The sequence below is a fragment of the Mercenaria mercenaria genome, chromosome 15, assembly GCF_021730395.1.
Source record: "Mercenaria mercenaria strain notata chromosome 15, MADL_Memer_1, whole genome shotgun sequence".
NCBI lineage: Eukaryota > Metazoa > Mollusca > Bivalvia > Venerida > Veneridae > Mercenaria > Mercenaria mercenaria.
Window position 1 is genome coordinate 57,741,808 of NC_069375.1, and position 25,406 is coordinate 57,767,213.

General features: G+C 34.8%; 2 protein-coding genes across 2 annotated transcripts; both read left to right on the forward strand.

Moving 5' to 3' along the window:
• The first annotated feature begins 245 nt into the window (after positions 1-245).
• Positions 246-6,906, forward strand: LOC123555708 (17-beta-hydroxysteroid dehydrogenase 14-like). The gene is made up of 10 exons (XM_053525335.1): positions 246-470; positions 857-1,021; positions 1,522-1,560; positions 1,859-1,944; positions 2,197-2,263; positions 2,681-2,772; positions 3,541-3,645; positions 4,580-4,647; positions 4,953-5,040; positions 5,621-6,906. Exons 2-10 carry the CDS (start codon positions 934-936, stop codon positions 5,759-5,761), a joined length of 774 nt encoding a protein of 257 aa, XP_053381310.1. The 5' UTR covers positions 246-470; positions 857-933; the 3' UTR covers positions 5,762-6,906.
• Positions 6,907-8,481: 1,575 nt separating this feature from the next.
• On the forward strand, positions 8,482-16,657 carry LOC123555750 (17-beta-hydroxysteroid dehydrogenase 14-like). Its single transcript, XM_045346344.2, has 10 exons — positions 8,482-8,746; positions 9,193-9,282; positions 11,218-11,256; positions 11,733-11,818; positions 12,086-12,152; positions 12,415-12,506; positions 13,978-14,082; positions 14,790-14,857; positions 15,192-15,279; positions 15,899-16,657. The coding sequence occupies exons 2-10, from the start codon at positions 9,195-9,197 to the stop codon at positions 16,037-16,039; spliced, it is 774 nt and encodes a 257-aa protein (XP_045202279.2). The 5' UTR covers positions 8,482-8,746; positions 9,193-9,194; the 3' UTR covers positions 16,040-16,657.
• Positions 16,658-25,406: the final 8,749 nt, after the last annotated feature.

The following is a 25,406-nucleotide window of genomic DNA, read 5'->3' on the forward strand; positions in this document are numbered from 1 at the left end:
ATATTGGAAATCCAAAATATACAGAAGACGAATGTGAATAGGTCGTTCTCAGATCTTCGTTTAGAAAATCAAGTACTTTAGTCAGATTGTCAGGTTCTTTATATTTAAAAGATGTCTTTACATTTGAAATTGCTTTTTGTTCAAAGCTAGCTTTTTTAACGATAACAACGTGAGCTTTGATCTATTTTCTGAAACGGTGTCATTTTGTTACATTGGGTATATGCGACAGTTATAATAACTATTTAAATTTTCACGTGCACTCTTCAACATTTTATGTCTTTATCAGTTTTCAAACTCGTATCTGGAGAGCTTAAACTAGGTCGGCAAGTGATCATTACATAATTGAGACGATAAATGTTAATCTTTACTCCCTAGACTTAAGTCAAGGTTGTGATTGTTTGCCAATAATGTGAATTTAAACTGTACGAATGCTTGCGTATGACATCTGTTAAGGATTTAAACCAGCAAAGGTAAGTAACTCATGTTATATTAATACTAACTGTTTATTAATGCATTTTTAATTGAAAGAAGTTTAACTGTATTAATATATCGCGACAATGTTCGAACTATTTACCTACTACAGTAACTGTAAGATTTATTCTGTTTTAAACTTTAAACATAAACACATAATTTTAATGAATTGTTACAGTGATATGCTGAGCTGTCATGTTACATTCCAACTTTCAACTTGTACAGCTTATACTCATTTCATATGCAGCTATCTATGTGCTATCAAAGATATTATTCAGAATTAAAGATACCGGCAGATACGTTAGGTATTATGCAACAATGATGTATACATATATAAATATGAAATTAATATAGATTAATATTATAGTATTATCAAACGTTTAAGTGCGTGATCGGATAAGAATCACCCAAAGTCATCTCTACTGCCCTTGAAACAAAAAGTCCTCAGGTTGCAGAAAAAACATGGCAAGCGGACTGCGTTTTAAAGACAAGGTTGCTATAATAACGGGCGGTTGTAGCGGTATCGGTGAAGGATGTGTAGAAGTATTTGGTAAGACTCTTGTTTGCAAACGTCGTAGAATACATTAGGAAACATACACCGTTAATAATACCGCTGTTTGAACAAGTTTTGTCACCTATTGCCTTTGTAATAAAAGTGTTTGTGTTTTTAAATACAATTAAAACGTCGTGTTTTGAAATACTTTGAAAGAAAAATGTCATTAACGTGAACAGCCAACATTTGTTAAGGGGACCTTAGATGTTTTTATTTGTTCACACATTAACGAATCATTTCTTATTCGTTGTAAACACAGCAAGATATTTTAGAGCAAGACATTTTAGAAAATATGTCCATTCAGGGAGACTTTTAATGACAGAATACCAACGTTAAAATATGGCCAAGGAGCCATAAACTCTGACCTTTCGAACTATAAATACTATTCCGTAGTATATTTCAGTGTTATAAAGCATTGATATGAATTATGTTTGTAATAACGGATTCTGTTCGTTTGAAATAAACACTTATTACATATACTTACTTCTCTTTTTCAGCTGAGAATGGTGGAACAGTGGTGGTGTTTGATATTAATGGTAACTGCAACACTATAATGTTATTTTGTTTTCATATCCCTTCAAAATCATGTTTTAGCAAGAGTGAATTAGACTTGGTTGATATTTGAAGTTTTTCAATACTAGGTTAACAATCAAAGTATTGACAATTTCTGTATAGTACGTTAAAATGCATACAGAATTATGTCAGAAAAGAAGTTGTATTTGTAGATAAGAATAATTGAAGACGTACCTGCTTAAACTAGGTGTCAATGTAGGGTTTGTCTGGGTAATTCAACAATGGTTTAAATCAAACATTGTTTACAAATAATATTTTCAGACGAGGTTGGGAACTCGCTAAAAACTCCAGGACCTGGAAAAATAATTTACGTACATTGTGACGTCACAGACGAACAAGAAATAAAGGTAATATACATTTACACATAAACATAGACGAAAGCAATAGTATGTATAGAATTTCGTTTCTAGGTACAGTAATGTGGATTCAAAGTGTACGAACTCTTGAAATTGTTTTCTTTCATTCGTTTTAATGCTATTCAATCGCGAGAAGTGACATTTATCTCCGTTCACATCATACCTACGTTACTTTTTTTTTCAGTATATTGAAATAGTCGTTAAATTATTTGGCAAGCTTTATTTGTGTTTTATATTATTCAGAAATCCATTGAAGACACAGCTGCAAAGTTTGGCAGTATTGATTGTCTCGTGAACGATGTTGGACACCGTATGTTACAATTGCTTCGTAAAGAACTGTGGATAATCTTCTATAATATTAGAGTAACTTATAAATGGGCAACCGCTTTCATTTTCCTGACTGAGTGTACTGCTATCATTTACATTGCTAAATTTCTAAAATGGACTGGTCTGTCGTTCAATTTGGTCAGTACAACTTCTTATTCGAAGGAGTGTTCGCTGAAAATTTACTGATCGCAAAGGCAGACTCACTTGCTGCCACGTTTATTCGGTGCAAACTATTATAGACTTTCATGGGAGAATACCATTTTCTTAAAATGTGATTTTTTGTGTCTCTGAATTGATTTATCTAAATGATGTTGATATTCACTGGATGCTTATCAAGCACATTTTATTAATTAAGCGAAGGTACGACCCTCCTTTCAAATATATTTTGTCTAATTTTAAGATCACGGCACTCACACCATTGACGAGCTGACTGTAGAAAGTTTCCGACAAATACTGGATGTAAATGTCGTTAGCATGTTCGCGATGAGTAAGGTGAGTTGTAAGTCTTAAATAGGCTTTGCCTCAAGCTTGCAAATCGAAATACCTGACCTTCGGTCACTGTAGCTTTATACACATTATTTGCACCTCACATCATAAGATCAACCAAACACAGAAGTTTCTTATCCCTCAAAGAAGTCCGTCTAACGTGAGTCTCCAATATGGATTATGTTCTACTGAAACTCAAGATATTTCTTCCCAATAGAAATTCTACTTTCCTTCAAAATCTGTATCTGTTTTCGAAAAACTACTTTAACATGTTCATTATCTACTGTGGAAACACTGTCCCCTTTCTGTTGATTACTACTAGAGTGGAAATCGAAGTTGAAAAATAGATTTATTGCACTGACTAGATTTCATCTTCTGTTTCATTTACAGTTGAGGCTTTTTAATTGAAGTAGCAAAAACTTTCGAAAACTATCGTTCTGAATCATCTTTTTGTGCCGACCAAAATATGCCTCCAGAATTAACGTTTCTGTTTTACATATAAAGTCATAAGAATATTTGAAAAATAGGAAAAGAATCAGCCGAAAAAAGCAAGAGACCCCATCTTTCAGAAACATATGATTTCAAAATTATTGCTTTATTGTCGTAGAGGGTGCTGCCGAACATCAGTCGAACACTGTTTATACTGTATTGTATAGCAATGTTTGTAATTTCAGTAAGTTCCTGATAATATTAACATTATTCCTAATTAACTGTTATGATATTTAATATCTGTAATGCTGTATATTCAGAATATGCAAACATTGCCTATTTTAGTACGCGTTGCCACATCTCCGGAAATCTAGAGGGAGTATAGTGAATATTTCAAGTTTTAGCGGAACAAATGCGCAAGCAAAGACTCCAACATACTGCTCTTCTAAGGTATACCCATGTTTCCAAGGTAACAAATATGAACACAACAATTACGACCTGGAGTTTAAAGTAGAAACTGCCTAAAACCTTAGAGTTAAGACCGTTGGTCTTCATTTGTGGCGGTTTTAAAGCTTGAAATGTTGATCTTGCCTTCCATTTAATGTATATGCATAATGTAGTTTCACTTAAGTCTGTGAAGAGTGACGTTGGTATGTAGGATTTGCATAATTAATCAATGGCCGCCGTTTTTCGGATGACAGCGAGAATCTTGCTTTTATTACATTGGTGTGTTATTTCCCGTACAATGGCACACAGAGCATGAAAATCTTACATACAGCTGATAATAAACAATTTCCAGATTTCCTAAGTAACAGATATTTCGTGTACAAAATGCCTTTATCGGACTTTTATCTTTAGGAGCTCACCACATCAGAAAATTTGTTTCGCAATAAAATATTCCAGATGTGTTATTTGTCAACATTTGACTAGCGATGAGCTTTTTTTGTGAAGGAGGGAGTTCTTAAAATTATTTTGAAAATGAAAGTCTGATATGGGTGTAGTTTTTGTCTAGTTTAATATGACAATTGGCAGGCTGACATATTTTTCCTCATTTAAAATCTTTATATAGAAACTTGCCATTTAACATAATTTTGGTGTGTATATTTATGCTGTCGTTTATTACTGCCGTATAAATATATTTGAATTTATGAATGTGTAGAGGAAAACAGACTGCACTCAGTTTCTTTCAACTGAATTAATTTTTCTTTTTGCATCGCCTGACGACAGTCTATTGTATTTTTCAAAACTAATATGGTTTCTTGTATTACGCATAGCAGACACCAAAACAGTTTGACTTTGACTTAAGGAAGTCAGTAACAGAGAAACATTTTTTAACTGTTTATACACATATTTACGTTTGATTAAAAGACGTCTATCATTTTAGGGTGCTATCATATCCTTGTCAAAGGCTCTGGCTATTGACGAGGCCAAAAACGGAGTAAGAGTGAATACGTAAGTCTGTGCTACTAGTTTAATGTGATTCAGTAAAGGAACAATTTACGCAACAATGTATAAAATTATTAAAACTTATTTTGTATCGGTGGGTTAATAATTTTGCAATAAAGATTCTAGCAACAAACAGGACTGAACAAAACTCCAAATTTATGAAGAGTACTAGTTATCTAGTTACTCCCGCTTTTCGTCCTATAGATAGATATGCGTTGTAGTAAACAAGAAATGCAAACAGTTCTGTTCAATCAATTATTTGTTGTTAAGCCTTAGATATTTGCTAAATATATGTTTTCCGTTTTTTACAGAGTATGTCCTGGTCCTATAAATACACCATTACTTCGGGCTTGGCTCGAAAGTGATGATGAAAAACGTAAACAGGCGGAAAATTGGACGGTATGTTAACTTTTATTTTGAGGTTGATGTATTGTTCGAATGTGCATTCTAGTCTTAGTGGCACACTTAGTGCCAAAAGTGCCCGAAGGCCATTATCGCCACAGTTTTATTTTCCTATTTGTTGTGTACCTTTTTACCTGTTTCATATCCTTCACAAAATAATTATGAATTGTATTTCTTTTTCTATCGGTAATGTCAGATATATAAGAGAATCGATCTAAAAACGAAACATGCCATTACATTTATTCTGCTTGGCTAATAGGTCAGAATGCGCCGACGTTCCAATTACACAGGGTCCATTTGCCACCTTAGACACAGTTTTACACCACGAATCTGTCAAATGCGATCGTAATCGTTTTTTGTTAATAATATAAATAATAAGATTATTCCGTCATGAAATTTTGAAAAAAAAAGTTATATATTTCAAAATGGTAGCACGAGTCTTATATCCGATTGTTAGATCAAATTAAATACACCTTATATATTACTTGAAAGATAATGTGATGGACTTATCTCAGGCCTAAGCATATACAAAATAATTTAAAAATGCATTTTCATCACATATTTTCTATCTATACAGCAACTGGGAAGATTTGGAGAGCCACGCGAAATAGGACTTTCATGTCTTTTCCTAGCAACAGAAGCTACATTCACGACTGGTACGGAACTAATGTGCACCGGCGGATGTGAAATTGGATATGGTGTCAAAGCGGACTTTTAAAATGATTATACAGTCATAATAAACTTAGTAATTACTGTAGTGTAACTGCTTCTGAATGAAATTCTGCAAAAGAACTAGTTTTCTGACATCACACAGACAACCTGCTAAAAAATTACAATTCGACAGACTGGACCTTGCAAATAGCCTTCAAAATAAATAGACATTTCTCATATTCCTTTATTTGTTAGTTAAAGTGCTTTTTATTTGACCTGGCGGAGTTAATCTCTGGCCTATGCTAATAAAAAACGAGCACAATAGGTAGAGCTACAGTGGTAAAGTGTAAGGCCAATAAATAAGAAATCTTGTTGCCGAATTTACTACATATCCTGCACAATAATGCAGAGGGCTTTCACAAAACCCCGTCCCACCAGGTCGATTAAAATGAACTATAACACAGCATTAAATAGCTTTCTTGAAGAATTTATTTTGTAATATCATTGAGTTTATATTTTGTATAAACTGTCTTTATATTTTTGTATTGGGTAGGATGCATTTGCACTTTATTTCCCAATTATTACGGCGTTCTGCAATCTGTTTGGTGTGTTGTTATGGTAACGGAATGGAAGAGATTTCAAGCCGTCTGCGAGTATTATTCTTTATAAAGTGCTGGGTATAAGAAAATCCGTGTAAATGTGTTGCTCGCTTTATTTGAGACAAAACGTATAAAACTAAGAATTCAGATTTTTCAAATCAAAACTTTACTTTTATAACTACGAAATTTGATTTTTTTACGTACACATAGTTGCATGTATACAGCATCATTATTTGAAAACTACTATGTTCTGAAGTAATGACAATTCGGAGCTAATTTTTGTAAAAGTAAAGCAAAAAAATATACTCGTACTCGTGTTACACAAGTATGTAATCAAAACCTTAATAATTTTGTTAACCGGAACATAAAAGGCCGCAATACAAATACACGGAAGCTCAATGCCTAAGACGGAAAGGATGTTGAAAGATTTGCGCATGAAAACCAAGTAATGTCCTTCCGTCAGTAACATCTTATAAAGCATAACGAATACGCTGAAAAACAGATACTTCAGTAGGTCAGTGGAAGGATCAGCAAAATTGCTACCTGTACTACAAGTGAAACACTACTAGTGAACATTAATGTTTATTATGGAATGCAAAGAAAATTCAGGGAAGAGTGACATTACGTTTGAATATCCCTCATTTGATAATAAAACTTGACTGAAATAGTTGGATCTGTAATAGAATAATAGAGTAATTAAGCCTGTGCTAGGGGGCGTGAGAGGTGTTGCATATTTCATTACCTCTCATGAACATAGCAATCAAACCGAGTCTGCTCTTATTCTGTTTGGTTTCATTCATTGATTACAGATTTCATTAACTATCAAAACAGCAATCTTTACGTGCCGTGTGGCGGCTGTAAAAGGTCTCCTCGTACTTGGATTCAGTGTTGTTATATTTGCTGGTCCTTTGGGATCATGGAGTCCATTCAACATGTGTGCATTTGAGTTCCGCTTAAGCCGTTACTAGGGAGTGTGAGAGGTGTTGCATATTTGATTACATGTACTTATCATGAACATACTCAATCAAACCGAGTCTGCTATTATTCTGTAAGGTTGCATTCTTTACTTCCAAGGGATCTTTTTACAGATTTTATTAACTATCACAACAGCAATATTTACGTGCCGTGTGGCGGCTGTAAAAGGTCTCCCCGTACTTGGATTCAGTGTTGTTATATTTTCTGGTCTTTTGGGATTACGGAGTCCATTCAATTAATATCTAACAGAGTTCAGCTTAAGCCGGTGCTAGGGGTCGTGAGAAGTGATGCATATTTCATTACCTGTCATGAACAGACTCGATCAAACCGAGTCTGCTTTTGTTCTGTTAGGTCGCATTCTTTGCTGCCAAGGGATCTTTTTACAGATTCTGTTGGTAGTTCACGCGGAAAAACATATGACATACGTTCGTCCAATGACGTATTGTCATTTTCTCCTTCGGCATTTCCGTACAAGTCGTGCACTTGTATTTAAAAAATAAGTAATTAAGTGCCGTTACATGATTCGAAATATTAAATATTTCTGTACCAATGAAGCCAATGAACATCTCACATAAAGCGTTTCCCTGTATTACGGATCTCGCTTTATCTGTCCAGTGCCGCATTGTATGTGCTTTTTATTAATTTTTGAAATAACCATGAACAATTTTTGTATTCTTTGTGTTAACGCGTTATTTTGAATAAAGTTTATCGTGTTCTGTATTGTTATGACATAAACGATGTATTACAATATTTCACATTTAAACATACCAGGGGCCATATTCATAAAGCATCTTAAGTATAAGTTTTGACTTAAGTTTAACATTTTATTTAAGTCTGTGATGATTTCAACTTAAGTCTAAGTAAAAACTTAAGTTCTAGTCATAAAACAGCTAAAATTTAAGATGCGTAAGAAATGACTTAAGTCAGAAAATAAAATAGCGCGGTGAGTAGGATTAAAGTGTTGTTTTCAGATAAAAGCACTTTAAACATAAGTGTGCATGTTGTATCTGTCTGAAATTAATGTGTTTGTTTTAATGTTTTCGTCCACAATAAAAACAAAAATTATTTATTAAGTTGTTTTATGAATAACAAATATACTTATTAATAAGTAAAATAATTTCTAACCTAAGAAATACTTAGGTAAATAATCATTTTCTTTTACTTATACTTAAGATGCTTGATGAATACGGCCCCTGATATACCAAATATCAAACTAGCGCTTTTTACCGATAACTACTTAAGCTTTAAAGGCGTTATGTTATTTTGGTCGAGTAAGTGACCTAATAACTGTTTAAAAGCTTCATGCACACTTGCACACAATTCTCTTCATCATATCTAGGTTACGACGGCGAGTTATTTTACATAGTTGAGAAATAAATGTTTATGTCAACTTCCTAACAAGGTCGTGATTGTTTGCGAATATTAAAACTGTTTGAATACTTCTGCATGACATTTGTAAAGATCTGAAACCAGCAAAGGTAAGCGAATTATAGTTATGTTATATTAAGTACAACTTCTGAAATTAACTGAATAAAGCTTTTATTGTATTAATATGTCGAGATCATGTTCAACATATTTAACTGTTACTGTAAGAAGATTGTTATTCTTTAAGTAAAGCGCATACAATGAATTGTTATAGTGGTATGCTCTCATGATATACTCATTTCATATGCATTTTTATCTTATGTTGCAAGGGCTTGTCGCACTTCATTTGAAGTTGTATATGTGCTGTTGAAGATATTATTCAAAATCAATCAAGCATGTCTTTCTGTATGTTAGTTATTATGTAAATATGACGCAGTCATGATATAATATTGATATAGTACTCCTATTAACAAACGTTTATGTGTGTTATAGAATTAGAATTCAAAACAATGAATGCTAAAACAAACTGGTTGAATATGGTACTCTGTTTCATCCCTAGTCATGGCAAGCGGACTGCGTTTTAAAGACAAGGTTGCTATAATAACGGGCGGTTGTAGCGGTATCGGTGAAGGATGTGTAGAAGTATTTGGTAAGATTGTTTTTTGGGCCAATTATAATGTTTAACAAGTAAACATCATAGAATACAATAGGAAACAAACAAAATATCCGTGTTTGAACAAGTTTTGCAACATATTTCCTTTGTAATAAAATTGTTATAAATACAATAGCAATGTGGTTTTAAAAAGAAAATCATTCATGTGAACAGCAAATACTTATTATGTTGACTTCAGATCTTTTGTTTGATAACAAATTTACGAATAAAATTTGCCTTTCCGTTTTTGTTTTAAAAACAACAACACATTTTAGAAAATTTAATTATGTTATCTATATTTCTTTTAAAATTGCGAATTTTCCTACCATGAACCGGATGCAGCAGTTATAGCTTTGGACCATTTAACAGCTTCAGTATTCACTATGTTCAATGGCAACTGTGCCATAGTAGAATTAACAAGAAATATCTTTGAAAATGATTGTCGGCGAATTGTAATAAGGAAAGAAGTTTATGAATTTTTCATCTAACATTCATCTTTCATCTAACATTTTTCAAACTGCAAAACTAAACACCGCACTTCAACAATTTAAATGATTCTCTTTTAATTTTTCGCAAAGGTTTCGTAGGGTTGCAATTTTGTTTCGTTTATCCTTAGACGAATAATTACAGCAGTAGTTTGATGAAGATTCATGAAGCGGTTCATGAGAAGAGGTCATTAAACGTGTTTATATTTTTAGCTAAATTGGTCCCTATCCCCATTTGTAACAAAATAGCAGGAGACCTTACGACCCAGCTGAACAAAGTTGGATGCGGGCCTAATAAAGATGCTACAAATCAAGTTTGATTAGAATACATGAGAAAAAATCAATTAAAGCATTTTTTTATTTATTATTTTTATTTATTTCTAAAATAGGCCAACTGATCCCGCTTTAACAAATGCATTTTCTCTATTCATGAATCTTTGGACAATGACGTCACACCTATAAAAAAGTGAAGGTCAAGCAAAACATTGTAATTATTTCAATATTTCTGTTTCATAAGCAAAGTTTGACCGTAGTCATATCACATAGATAAACCGTATGCAGCGTACCTTCATTTCTGTGTAATGAGATTCAGTCATTATATAGCATATACATAATAAAACAGATTTCAACTGAGTTCAATATTTGCATACCATACTAAAGAAAAATATTCATATATAATAAATCAGTTAAATAATTTATAACAAATATATCAAAGCAAACAAGTACTCATTTTAATACGCAATCTGAATAAGTCACAAAAGCAAGAAACCTTTTCATATACAGACGACAATTGTAACAAGGAAAATCTTTAAAAAAGCACTTCTCTACATAAAAGACTCTTATCACACCCTTATTCATGTGATACGCAGACCGTATTCAGCTCTTTCTTTAATTTGATATATGTTGGTATTTGAACAGGTTTTTATCATATTCATTAAACTTACTCATCATTTTGAGATATATCAATATTCTTGCTAAATATACTGAGCCAAAGTTAGCTTTAAAACTGTGAACAGCGTCGTTCAGGATAAAAGCTTTGTCTACATTTCACTCAGCGTAGCACAATCAACAGAGTGAAAGAAATTGACACTCTCGTCCAATCAGGCAGAGTGTTGCATAAATCTTATCTTCCATTTTGATAAATTATCTATAATGCGTTATCAAGTAGTTTGATTTGCAAACAGAAGTCACGTGGCATAGGTAACGAATTCGTTCTTAGACGGCGTTCGCCGAAAAAGAAAACTGACCAAGGATGTTTAATGAAAGAATAATGGCGCTAACAAATTGTCAAGTAGCCATTATTTTCACAATTTGCAATTTGGAACTGATATTTTATTCTGGAGAATATTTCAATGTTATAAAGAACTGAGATTGATTATGTTTGCAATTTTGTATTATGTCCATTTGAAAATATAGACTTCTTATGTGTATTTATTTCTTTTTTCAGCTGAGAATGGTGGAACTGTGGTGGTCTTTGATATCAATGGTAAATACTGCACTTTAATGATGGATTTTTTTCAAAGGCTCATAGTGAACGTTTGTGACCGCTTGATGTCCGTCGTGCGTCGTGCGTCCGTCTACATTTTGTAAAAAAACATAAATCTTGCAAAGTTGATGACCCCTTTGGTTTTTTTTGGTCACTCTATCAAAGGTCAAGCCCACAGGGGCGATCTGTCCGTCACACTTCTTTTTCGGTCAATAACTGGAGAACCATTTGATATAGAACCTTCAAACTTCATAGGGGATAGGGCTTCCAGAGTAGGTGACCCTGATAATTTATAAGGTTACTAGATCAAAAGTGAAGGTCACAGGGGCCTGAACATGGAAACCTGTTTCTGATAAATAACTTAAAAAATAAGGGCAACTGATGACGTACCGGTCGGCTTAAACGAGGTGTAAATTAAGGTTTATATTGGTAATACAGCTGTGGTATAAGACATTATTCACAAAAAATATTTTCAGATGAGGTAGGGAATTCGCTAAGTATTCCTGGGCCTGGGAAAATAGTTTACATACATTGTGACGTCACAGACGAACAACAAATAAAGGTAATATACAGTTACACATATACATTGCCGAAAGAAAGGTTTTTGTTGTATTGCTATTTCTAGGTACTGTAACGGTTGACACACGTATATACGAGCTCTTGAAATGACATTTTTTTTCTTTTAATCTTTTTTCTAATGATACTTTATCACGAGAAGGTATATTTACTTCCGCCTACATCTTGCCAATATTACTATTTGTCTTTTTAAACATACTGAAATAGTCATAAAATTCTTATGCCAACTATAAATTTATTTGATGAATTTCAGAAATCAATTGAAAGCACAGTTGCAAAGTTTGGCGGTATCGATTGTCTTGTGAACGATGTTGGACATGGTATGTTTTAGTTGCTTCATGTGGAAGTTTTATATAACATTTAATTAGTTAATAACTGGATAACCTCTTTCATTTTCCTGCAAGACTGAGTGTACTGTAAATTCGGTGAAAACGAATATATCATTCTTGAAGTGAAAATGTGATCTCCCTATATTTATTTATATAAATAATGTAAACATTTACTGAATGTTTTGCCGGCACGTTTTGTTAATTAAACAAATGCACGTGGTCCTTCTTTTAGATATTTTCGTCTGAATTTAAGATCACGGTACTCACACCATAGACGAGCTGACTGTAGAAAGTTTTAGGCAAATACTGGATGTAAATGTCGTTAGCATGTTTGCGATGAGTAAGGTTAGTAGATTTGTTCAAGGACTAACTGTACAAAGCGTTATTGTGTAAGTCTAAAAACAGGCTTTGCCTTAAGTTGGCAAATAAAATATTTTGACCTTGAAGTTTTGCACCTTACATCATAATTATGTATAAGGTCCTACCAACTCGTAGTCTTCAAAGAAATGTGTCTGATGTGAATCTCCAATATGGATTATGTTCTCCAGTTGTCGAGGTGATTTCTTTTCACTAGAAATTATACTTTCCTTCAAAATCTGTGTTGGTTCTTTTTATCATCTTTTCTCGAAATTTGTATTGGTTACTTTGACAAACTATTGAAGTGAAAATCCTAGTTGAAATATACATACATTCCATAAGGTAAATTTCGTCATATGTTTCATTGACACTGGAAGACCTTTTTATTTTAACCAACTTCAGATGATATCCGTTCTGAATCAATGGGAGACTATGGTCAGTTATCTCCCTTTCATACTCTATTAAAGTAAGTAGGTCCTTTCATTTGGATTACTCTGTTGTTATCGCTATGTTTTTGTAACAGTATGATGTAAATGAAAGTAAGTTATTGATCATCCTGACTGTTGATTTAAAATGCTTTCAAGTACATATTCTATAAACACTCAAGTGTCTAATTTTGACATTCCAGACATTCAATTTAACAAAAATGCAAGATACCTCATACCTTAGAACTGAGATATCTCATTGGCCAAACAGCGATAAAGTCAGAGGTTTCCAAATGATGGGACCTACTTACAACTTACAATTTTTATTATCTTGGACATTATCCAGTAAGAGAGACAATTTAAAACTCACCAAAGTCCCTTATTGTTTGTTTCGGTCAAAGCGTGCTTCAAAATGTAGATATTAATTATAATAGATATTGTACGAGTAGCTTAAACATTCCACTTACATTCCATCTTATCGTAAAAAAACATTAGTGAAATAAAATGCATACGAGTATAAAGGACCGGTTGAAAAGTAGAGGTTTGTTCTGTTAGAGGCATATCGACAAATTTCATAATTATTGCTGTGTAATCATATGGAGAGTTTCCGAAAACATTCAGACTGTGATCTCTGATTAAACTGTACAGTGCGTACAGGAACATGTTTAAATTAAAGACTTTGACAATGTAAATACTGTTCCTAATTGAATTGAGTTTAACGTCGCATCGACACAGTTATAGGCGTCTTTCTAGCTTTGATGATGGAGGAAGACCCCAGGTGCCCCTCCGTACATTATTTCATTACGGGTCGGTACATATGTAGAACCCCCGACCTAACGTAAGCCAGCTGGATGGCTTCCTCACATGACGAACCCAACACCCCGAGGAGTGAGGCTCGACCCACATTGTCGAGGGACAAGTGATTTGAAGTCAAAGACCTTAACCACTCGGCCATGGCCGCCCCCAATCGAATGGTCTATTATCAAATATCGGTTTTGCTGTATGTTCAGAATTTGCAATATTGCTTGTTTCAGTATGCGTTGCCACATCTACGAAAATCCAGAGGGAGCATAGTGAATATTTCAAGTCTTGGCGGAACAAATGCGCAAGCAAAGAAATCAACATACTGCTCTTCAAAGGTATGCTCATATATCCAAGATTATAAAACTAAACATACCAACCAAGCACTTGAATCTAAAGACTGAGTTATATTCTTTGACCCTTTATTTATCACCGTTTAAAGATTGAAAATGTAGATCGTCATCTGAGGTAATGATATCCGTTCAATTTATATGCATAATCCAGTCTTACATTAGCTTGCAGAGGGAAGTTGGTATGTAGGATTTACGTAATCAAATGACCCCCGAACTTTCGGAACATTCAGAAACTTTTATGACAGTTAACATCTTGCAATTATTAGTTCGGTTTGAGATCTCCTGTACAATGGCACACATAACATCAAAATCTGGCAAACAGCTGAATAACAATTTCAAGATTTCCAGTTACAGACATTTCGTGTACAAAATACCAAATATGGGACTTTTATCTCCATGTGTTCTCTATCAGAAAATTTGTTTGGTATTAAAATTCTCCGAACGTATCATTTGTCAACATTTGATCTGTTTTGTGAAGGAAAGAACCCTTAACATTATTTTAAAATTCGATGAAAGTCGGATTTTGAGTGTTGTTTTTGTTCACGTTTACGAGTTTACGCCTGTTTCTCTCTATTGCAGTAGTTGAATATGACCACTGACATATTCTTCCTGTGTAATTTCCGTTATGTAAAATGTTTAATAAATGTTTATACAGATAAATACATTGTATGAAAATAATTTTATTATATAAGGGTGCTGTTATATCCCTGTCAAAGGCTCTGGCCATTGACGAGGCCAAAAACGGAGTAAGAGTGAATACGTAAGTCTATGCTATTAGTTTAATGCGATTTAAATTAGTAAATAAACAATTTAACAAAATTATTATTTAAATGATTAAAATGTATTGTATATAGGTGGGTTGATTAACTGTTTCGGAATGAATGGTTCTGGTTACTCCGGCGTTCGACTAGCATCGACGAAACTAAAAAATAAAAACACAAATTTTAAATGGCTTTAACCTTATGACAGTTTTTCTTTTTTATTTGTCTTTTGCATTAAAATGAATAATAGATACAAACAGTTCTTTTCAATTTAAAATTCTTTCAAAGCCTAAGATAATTACATTGCTAACAATGTGTATTGTATTTTCACAGCGTGTGTCCTGGCCCAATAAATACACCATTAATGCGAGCTTGGCTCGAAAATGATGATGAAACACGTAAACAGGTGGAAAGTTGGACGGTATGTTTGCACTTACAGAGGTTGATATAATTATTGTTTGTTGTACAATCTAGCAAAAATGGCACACTTAGTGCCAAAAGTGCCAGAGGACCATTATGAATGATGGTGTGTCATAATCGCTAGAAGGTACACACAAACTGTTTACTGTTATTTTTTGTTTGTTCTCTTTTTAATTTTTCATATTCTCCACAAACTAGTATCAATTGTATTTTTCTATTGTCTTTTTATTCATAATATAATAATCGATCTCAAAACGATCCAGTACTCTTTCACACGCCATTACAACGTTGCTGGTTGCCTTTGACGCCAGAATGCACCAACGCTCCGGTTACGCAGGGCTCTAATGGCATATTATGCATAGTTTTGCATCATGAATCGTAATCCTCCTTTTTCTACCTTCTTTTTGCTAGTAATATAAATAATAAAGAGAGTTTATTCCGTCTTGAAATTTCTAAGAGATGTTATGTATTTCAAAATAGTTGCACGAGTCTTATAACATTAAATACACCTTGGATATTACTTGTAAGGTAATGTGATGCAGTTATCTTGGGCATAAAGCATATATATCTATCAACCGAGTTTAAAATGCATTTTCTTCACATATTTTTTATTTACACAGCAACTGGGAAGATTTGGAGAGCCGCGCGAAATAGGCCTAGCATGTCTATTTTTAGCAACAGAAGCTACTTTCACGACTGGTACGGAACTCATGTGCACCGGCGGATGTGAAATTGGATATGGTATCAAAGCGGACTTTTGACATGATTATACAGTCGTAATTACTGTAGTATAATTGATACTGAATTGAATTAAGCAACGGAGCTAGTTTCGGACATCACACAGACAACCTGCTAAAGAAGTTAAAATTTAGAGTGATCACTCCAGCAGTCAGCTTTCAAAATAAATAGACATTGCTTAGATTCTTTTATTTGTTAGCATTATATATATAAGAGAACAATAGACTTCATAGTTCATATTTTAGATAAACTTTCTTTCTGTTTCGGTTATGGGTAAGATACATTTGTACTTTGTTTCCCATTTTTACGGCTTTCTAAAATGAATTTTTTGTTACAAAGGTAATCGAGAGGGAAAAATTTCAAAACGTATACGAGTATTATTCTTTATAAAATGCTGGGTATATGTTCTTTTTCTTCAAGTAAGTCCATGTATATGAGTTGCTCGCTTTATGTGAGTCAAAACGTATAAAAATAAGAATTTAGATTTTTCAAATCAAAACTTTAGTTTTATAACTACGACATTTGATTTTTTACGTACACATATTTGCATGTATACAGCATAACTATTTGAAAACTACTATGTTCTGAAGATATGAAAATTTGGAGCTAATTTTAAAAAAAATAAATAAAGCAAGAAAATATACTCGTATTCGTGTTACTTAACCACAAAATAGAAGGCCGCAATACAAATGCCCGGAAGCTCAATGCCTAAGACGAAAAGGGTGTTGAGAGATTTACGCCTGAAAACCAAATAATGTCCTTCCTTAGCGTCTGGTACATTATGAACGTCTTATAAAGTATAATGAATATACTGAAAATTGTTGCGACATCAACCATTCCTGTCAATTCAGCATACAACGCCAACATCATGTCTCTGGTACTGAATTAATAGAATTATTGTGTCTAATACCTTTTTACAAAATAAGACTTCTAGACATCAGTATGTTTAAAATGTAGTTACATTAATGTAACTGTTATGATATTACATTTTTATAGTACGTAACTTATATCGTGTCGGAACAATGTTGTCTTTTTTTCTCCTAGTATCGTGTGCGCGGAACTAATGTATCAAGGTTCCAATTTCACTGGTTGCAGTTCCAATGTGGTTTTGTCTTTTGCCTGGCATTAAAAGATAGTCACGACTAGAGATCACATGGAATTAATTTTGGCTAGTGATTGATTAAAAAACTTGAAACGGGGTCAATGTCAAGGTGTATGCCTTTCGATCCTGGGGTTGTAGGTTCAAGCTCTTCTGGGGTCGCAACAACACCTTAAGCTTACTTATCTTCCAGGAAGTGGACTGTAAAAGTGTGAATCTTCATCACAACTAGGGTGAAATAAATAGATAAAACGTGAGACCATGTGAAATGCAGTAGAAAATCATTACTACTACAAAATCTAACGTAATTTATACTTTGGTGATGAAAAGCGCATCTGTCATCATTCTATTTACATAGACACATTTTATTTTATATTATTATTTTGAGTGTGTGTGTAGGGGTGAGGGGGTGCGGGTAATATATGAACCTGCTAGGCTAATGCTATTTAGTGAGAGATACGCAACGAGATATAGCTTTTATACTGAAAACCCGTTCTTTGAAGTAAAAACATGGTGTCTTCAGTCAAAACTAGACGATGACTATCCCGGAAACATTAGAAATAAGCAAGTCAAAATAGAAGACAGGAGCAGGATTCAAAAAGACACATTTGGTTGACTTGGTGAATAAATAGGGACCATCAACCTGACATGTCCGATCATCCAATTAAGTTTCAAAGTTCTAGGTCAAGTGGTTCTTATGTAATGGATTGAAAATGGATTCCAAATATTCTGGCCCCTAAGACCTTGAACTTTGACGTAGTGACCCTAAAACACCAGTTTCTTTTACTGTTGCGGGACTGGACCCCGACACCGACACCATTTTACGTTCTGGCCCGACTTTGACGCAAGCTCACGAAAAAACCAGACCTTAACCGGGATGGCCACAATGCCGGGTCCGCATGCACGGAACCTCTCTACAACGCCCACCCGGTGGCACCCCAGTTTCTTCTACGGTTACTGCCAGGCAATCAACTGCTGGAGGCGAATGTTTTCGAGCGTTCCTGACCAAACGCAAAAGTCCACCCTTGCTCGGAAACCACACCATAACCAGGATGGCCACCACCCGGGCGTGTCGGGCGTTCACCCTCTCTACAACGCCCGCCAGGTGGCACCCCAGTTTCTTCTACTGTTGCGGGACTGGACCCCGACACCGAAACTCGCCGTTTTACGTTCTGGCCCGACTTTGACCCACCCCCACTCATTTGGTTTCTTGTCATACATTATGTTTATTCTTTTTACGTCTCCTTTGTTCTATTATAATGATAAATAACTATTCGAATATAAATGCATGTAAAATTTGAAAATTTGTATTCAAATTAGAATTTTATGAGTAAATAATACCTACCTGACATTACCGTAAGGATTATTCCGTTCGGCACGGCTTTTAACCCGCTCTAAACCGGAAGTAAAAAACTTGACCTTCACGGTCAAATGTACTTCCGTTAGAAGCACCATGCATCAGTTTCCTTGTAGGCGTAAGCAAGTCGCCTGGAAACAAGATATTAAAGGGGAGGATGGGAGGGTAAATGTAATGTCAGGTAGGTATTATTTACTCATAAAATTCTAATTTGAATACAAATTTTCAAATTTCATTTCGTAAATAACCTACCTGACATTACCGTAAGGATTTTCTAGATTCCAAAGCAATGTCATGGGAGGAGGGAAATTTATTTCCAAACCCAAAAACATCTGAATCATATAAAATAAGTATTAAACAACAGATAAATTAAGTTATTTACCTGAATTAATCTTCATCTGTACACTACAGTTTATATGGACATCCAAGAATAAAATACCATGCTCTTCCCACTATTTACATCTAATATACAACAGTTACTGTAATATCCCCTATATACATGTCTGTAATCCTAAGTTAACTGGTTTTAATAAAACACTGTTCAAAATCCAGGCAACCCGCCGGAAGAGATAACACAGAAAAAGTTTATTTTAACTTCCAAATAATTAACATTAACTTGTTTTAAATAATGTTTCACAAATGTGGTCTCTCTTGACCAATCCGCTGACTCCATAATTTGCTGAAAAGATGCTCCTTTAAAAATTGCCCACGAAGGTCCTATACTCCGTGTAGAATGTCCAGTTACACAACCCACTGACTTATTGGACTTTTTATAACAGTATTTAATAGTACCAGTTATCCATCTAGATATTGTCTGGGATGAAACTGGCTTATGAGGTTTGTTGATTGCCAAGAATAATTTCAAAGAAACGTCTGATTCACTACGAAACTTTTCAGTTTTCATTAAGTAAAATGTCAGAGCTCTTTTGGGATCCACAAATTTATCTCTTGTGAATGCAGGTATGAAAACTGACCTTTTTATATGACTAGGTCTATCAGTCTTGGATAAACCAGTTCTAAGAAATGTGACACCTTTCTTCTGTATATTTACATTTTGTTCTCCAAGCTGTAAAGATTGTAGGTCACTGCATCTCTGGAAAGTGGTGACAGCGATCAAAAAACAGGGTTTCCAAGTAATAAATTTCAAAGCAGCATCCTTCATAGGTTCGAATGGAGCCCGTCTCAAACAACCTAAAACGAGAGGTAAATCCCATTCGGGTATTAGTTTTTTTTACGGGTGGTCTTTGATTGAAAATACCTTTTAGTAGACGAATAATACAAGGATGCTGACCTACAGGTTTTCCCTCAATTGAGGGTAACACTGAAGATAACATGGATCTGTACCCATTAATTGTCCTATATTTTAAACCTTTGTCAAAAAATAGAAAGGACAAGAAATCTGCACAATCAGTTAAAGTTGCTGCATACGTATCAACCTGTTGTTGACTACACCAACTACTGAACAGTCTGAATTTGCAGCGATAATCTTTCTGGGTTCCCTTTTCTCTAGGAGGAGGCCAGTAAATTTCTAGTTTGTTTTGAAAACCCCTTTGATAACAAGTTTCTGTCGATAACAGCCATGCAGTCAGACTGAGAGTTTGTGGGTTTGGATGTACAAGTTTGTTCACCCCTTGAAACAATAGGTCTTTCCTGCATGGCAGTCTGACTGGTTGTGCAATCAGTAAATGTAACAATTGGGGAAACCAAAACTGTCTTGGCCAACAGGGGGCAATCAAGATTAGTCTGCAATTCATTTGACACTGAAAATGTGACAATACCCTGGGAATCAACTGGACTGGGGGGAATGCATACGCAAACATGTTCATCCAGGATATTGACAGGGCATCCACTGCAAATGCCTGATGATGTGCGGTCCAAGAACAAAACACTGGTGTTTGTTTGTTTTGTGCTGTTGTAAATAAATCTATCTGAGGTGCCCCCAGAGTGTTGAAAATCTGAAACACTACTGTTTTGTTCAAGCACCACTCGGTTTCTCGGACTAAGTTCCGACTCAAAGCATCTGCTAGAGTGTTCAAACTCCCGTTTACAAAGGCTGCTTTCAGCTTGATATTGTTCTGTAGAGCTAAATTCCATAGCTTCCAGGTCAGGCGACACAACTGTTGAGATTTGGTACCCCACTGTTTGTTTATGTACTGGATAACAGTCGTGTTGTCTGATCTGATCAGAACATTCTGGTTCCGTAATTTCGGCAAGAAATGTTCCACTGTATGAATTACATCTTTCATTTCCAGACAATTTATGTGTAGCAACCTCTCTATCGGAGACCAACGGCCTTGCACTGTACAACGGTTCATGTGACCACCCCACCCCCATGTCGAGCTTGCATCGGTCGTAATTGTGACTGGAAATAATTCTGTCACAAGTGTGCGACCCCTCAGAATGTTCTGATCCTGTAACCACCATTCTAAATGTTTCAACAGGTCTGGTGTAACAGGAATCTGGTATGACAAAGCCATTCTGGAGGGACTCCAGTTGTTCAACAGATGAAGTTGGAGTGGTCTCATGAACAGACGAGCATTGGGTATAAGTTCTAAGCAAGATGCTATCCGACCCAATAAAATAAGGAAATGTCTTGCAGTTGCTTGTCCTTGTATTATACTGAGAACTGCTTTTTTTCAAGTTTACTATTCTCTCTCGAGTAGGGTACACTAATCCATGATTTAGTAGAAATAGGCAGCCTATGAATGTTGGATTCTGAACAGGATTCAACTGAGATTTGGTTTTGTTTATCCTGAACCCCAGCTGAAAAAGTGTACTGAGAATTACAGTTCTGTCCTGTAATAACCTTTTTCTGCTTTGTTTCAGAGCTAGCCAGTCGTCCAGATAATTTGACAGTATTATTGCATGTTTGCGTAAATGTGCTGTTACAACTGAAACTATTTTTGTAAAAATTCTCGGAGCTAAAGTTGGTCCGAAGCAGAGAGCTCGGAACTGATAGATTTTGTTTTGAAAAGCGAAACGAAGGTATTTTCTGTGATTTTTGTAAATTTTTATGTGAAAATAGGCATCTTTCAGATCTAGATTTATACTCCAGCTGCCTTTTTCTACTAAATGCAAAACCTTTTGAATTGTCTCCATTTTGAAATGTAATTTCCGGAGATACCTGTTTAGAGGTTTCAAGTTGATGACTGGTCTCATTTCCCCATTTTTCTTCGGGACAAGAAATAATGTGCTGTAAAAACCTTCTTTTGCATGGTTCATTTTTACTCTTTGAATGACATTTTTGTAAAAGCTTGTCTATTTCTTCTTTTATGAAGGGAATATGGTTTGAAGGCACTTTTGTAGTTTTGATGCCCGAAAAAGAAGGTTTCTTTAAAAATTCCAGTTTGTAACCGTTTTTTATTACATCTAGTACCCATTTGTCTTGAGTAATTTGTTCCCATGCTGGTAGAAAATGAGACAGTCGACCCCCAACAGGAATCTCCGGATGTTTTGCTATAGTACAAACCTTGTCATTGTTCATCTGCTTTTCCCAGTCTTCCTTTAGTGGCGGTACTCTGGGAAGATCTCTTAAAGTGGGGAAAGCTAGATCTTTTCTGTTTGTGACTGAACTTGTCTTGATCTCTGGATACTTTGGGGATCCGAAAATTGTTAAAAGTACGGTCTGCAGTGCTAGATGTTGCTGCAGTATTTTGACGTTGTTCCAAACTAGGTTTTTTAAAAGTATGATCCTGAGCTGGTATAGCACCTTGTTTTCGTTTAAGATCTCTCCTTTTTATATCTGGAACAATGTCTTCTATTTGTTTCTTTTTCTCTTCCCTACTTTTGAGAAAGGTTTCAAAGTCTGGACCAAAAAACACCTTTTCCTGACAGAGGGAGATTGGCCAGCTCATTAGCATCGTCTAATTCAAAAAGTGCAGAATCGGTCATGGCTACAGTGCGACGAATAACATGGTGAAAAGCACCAGACCTTCCCATTTGATCTAGGGATTTAGTTGTCATTGCGAATATATCCTTGACTTGCTTCATAGCCTTTTCTTTGTCAAAGGAATCATCTTGAAACTGTTGAAGTAATGTCGCAAGACTCTGTTGAATATATGTAGTCAACACGATGCCTAGCCTAGCAGCTTGCTGACCTTTATATGCTATTTGTTCCACTTTTTTACAAGGCTGAGTAACTAAAGACCTCGAACGAGATTTACTGAACGAGGCCTTAGATCCATGCCGTTTAACTAAACAACTTTCAGTAAGGGTGTCTAGTGGTGGCACCTGTAGAAATTCATTTGTTTCTTCATCAACTGGAAAAAGTTCAAAGTTTTCTTCTGAAAATGAAGATAAATATCTAGGTGTCTTTGACCTAAAACTGTTTTCTATCACTTCCTTTTGAGAAGCATCGAGTGAAATGCCCTCTTGTTTGACATTTTTCTTGATTGTAGCATCTTCGCCAAACAAATCAAACAAGCACTTTTTATTTGTTTGTGATAACTGTTGATTGTCATCAGAAATTTCTTCTGTGAACATATTGTCATTTTTAGACCGTACCGACAGCGCATCATCATTTTCACATGAGTTATTTGATGAAGCATAAGAATCACTGTCTTCAGAATGATCTGAAAAATGTATCCGTCTGTGTGACGAAACTTTCTTTTTCTGTCTGTGTGACAGAGACTGTTTTTTCTGTCTGTGTGACGAGAAATCATCCTGTCTGTGTGACGGGGAAGAAACTGAAGACAATGACCGTCTGTGTGATCGGTCATTCTGTCTGTGTGACGGGGAAAAATCTGGAGACACTGACCGTCTGTGTGATTGGTCAGATTTCAAACTTTTAATCAAATCTGCTAGACCTTCCACAGTCTTATTGACATTGGCAATATTTCTGTCTAAACTATTCAAACGACCATCCATATTGCCAAATTTTTCATTCCATTCCGCTTCTAAAATATCATAGCGAGAACGACGCTTACCTTTATTACCAGTGGAAGGTGTACCGGAATTTGTTTCCGAATGAGAAACGTCCGAAATGTGTTCATCTTCGGAGGCAATATCCATCCGAGAACGTTTGACCTCTAACTCGGTCATTCCCAGACACGAAACATTCACTATCCTCAAACAACAAACTTTAAAAAATAAAGTTAACACTAAGAGCGAGTAGAAAAACGTCCGACTTAATTGCGCCGAAAGAGAAAACTGAAGCATGGTGCTTCTAACGGAAGTATATTTGACCGTGAAGGTCAAGTTTTTTACTTCTGGTTTAGAGCGGGTTAAAAGCCGTGCCGAACGGAATAATCCTTACGGTAATGTCAGGTAGGTTATTTACGAAATGAAATGCATATACGCCTTTTATATAAACTTACGAAACTATCAAAATCTTTTCAATTCCACTTTACTAATTGGAATTTCCTACTTTCGTTTTAGTGAAAGATAATTATAAGGGGATGCAATTCCGAAGAATTCTTTCTGTTCAATTTTCCTTTTTTTGGACAATAACTGACAATTGTTAACTGCTCACTTCCCACCGATGGTGGAAGGTGCGTATTACCGTGTTTCAGTGTATATAATTAAGCCATTCCTGTTATTGCTGTTCAAAAGAAATCCCATGACCAGAAAGTGGTTTATCAAAATTAAATGATCAACTTATTTTCATCATATTCCCGTGCTGCTGGAATTGGCTTACTACGTACAGAAAATGTCAATGGTCGGTTATATAAATTAGCTTAAACTGTAATTTCTTATTAAGCAGTATTTCATTGTTTAGTCTTTTATATTTGTTAATTATCATAGTTTGTAGCGATCTTCATGTTTCTTATCCCATTGCAGAATGTAAATTTCTGATTTTCTTTTTTCTGTGATTATTTTTCTCCATCGCCGTCCTTCCGTCCGTCCCGAAATTCTTGTCCGGATATCTGATCTTCAACAAAATGCAAAATTATGAAATGAAATTGTGAGTATTTCAGGACATGTACGTGTTGTGACATGACCCTTTGACAATATACATTAAGCTACAGTTATTCTTTTAGAATAACACCTGTAACAGTTTTCAAGGTAACTGGTCCAAACGTACAAAAATGAATTTAGTATGAGGTAAGCTTATGCAAATTGCCAGGCCATCCGTCTACTATGTCTACAGCCTTTGGCAGTAAGTAAGAAATTAAAGCGTTCTATTAACTTATCTGAAGGATAAATGCATGTCTATTAAGTACATACATCCCCATACATCCATTGTAAAACTTGAAGCATTATGAGAAAGTGTGAGTATTTTAAAGAAATATACGTATCTTTAATATAATCATAATGATACATTTTTGCAATTAATTTGCAAATGCAGAGATATTTATCTTTCAAATGGTTTACTTTTAATTGTGTAATCAGTTGGGAACTTGTTTTTTTTTTTAAACAACACTATCAGTATGGTTTTTTTCTTCTTCTCTTTTTGCGTCCGCGAACAGTGTATGAAGAGAATTTACTGAGTCTTAATCGGACGAATTTTACCAGCGGTATGACATGCTTCCAGTAAGATTGTTTCATTAAGATGAAATTGCATTTGCTGATTAATTTAATAAAGAGAAGCAGAAAAGGGTCGCTATGGTAATTTCTCCGTTTAAATACTAAGAATCAACATAATAAAATCGCGAGTAAAAGGCAGATGCGTTTCCAGTCGATGTAATAGCATCTGGTAGTTTTCATACTTGCTAACAGTATAAACTCTAGCTAGGTATTATTGTTTCCGGAACACCTAACAGACTGATTTTTCATTATTCCGGAACACCTAACCGACTGATTTTTCATTATCATTGATTATTATTACGTAAGCGTCTGAATTTATTTAACGATGTACAAGCGATTTTTTTCTAACGTTAAGAATGTTTTCATACCCTGTGAGCTTGAAGAACATTAGTTTTTAAGACAAACAAGAACAGAAAAAAATATATCACCGAACTCGTTTTAATTTTATAGGATATTTTCTTCACCCACG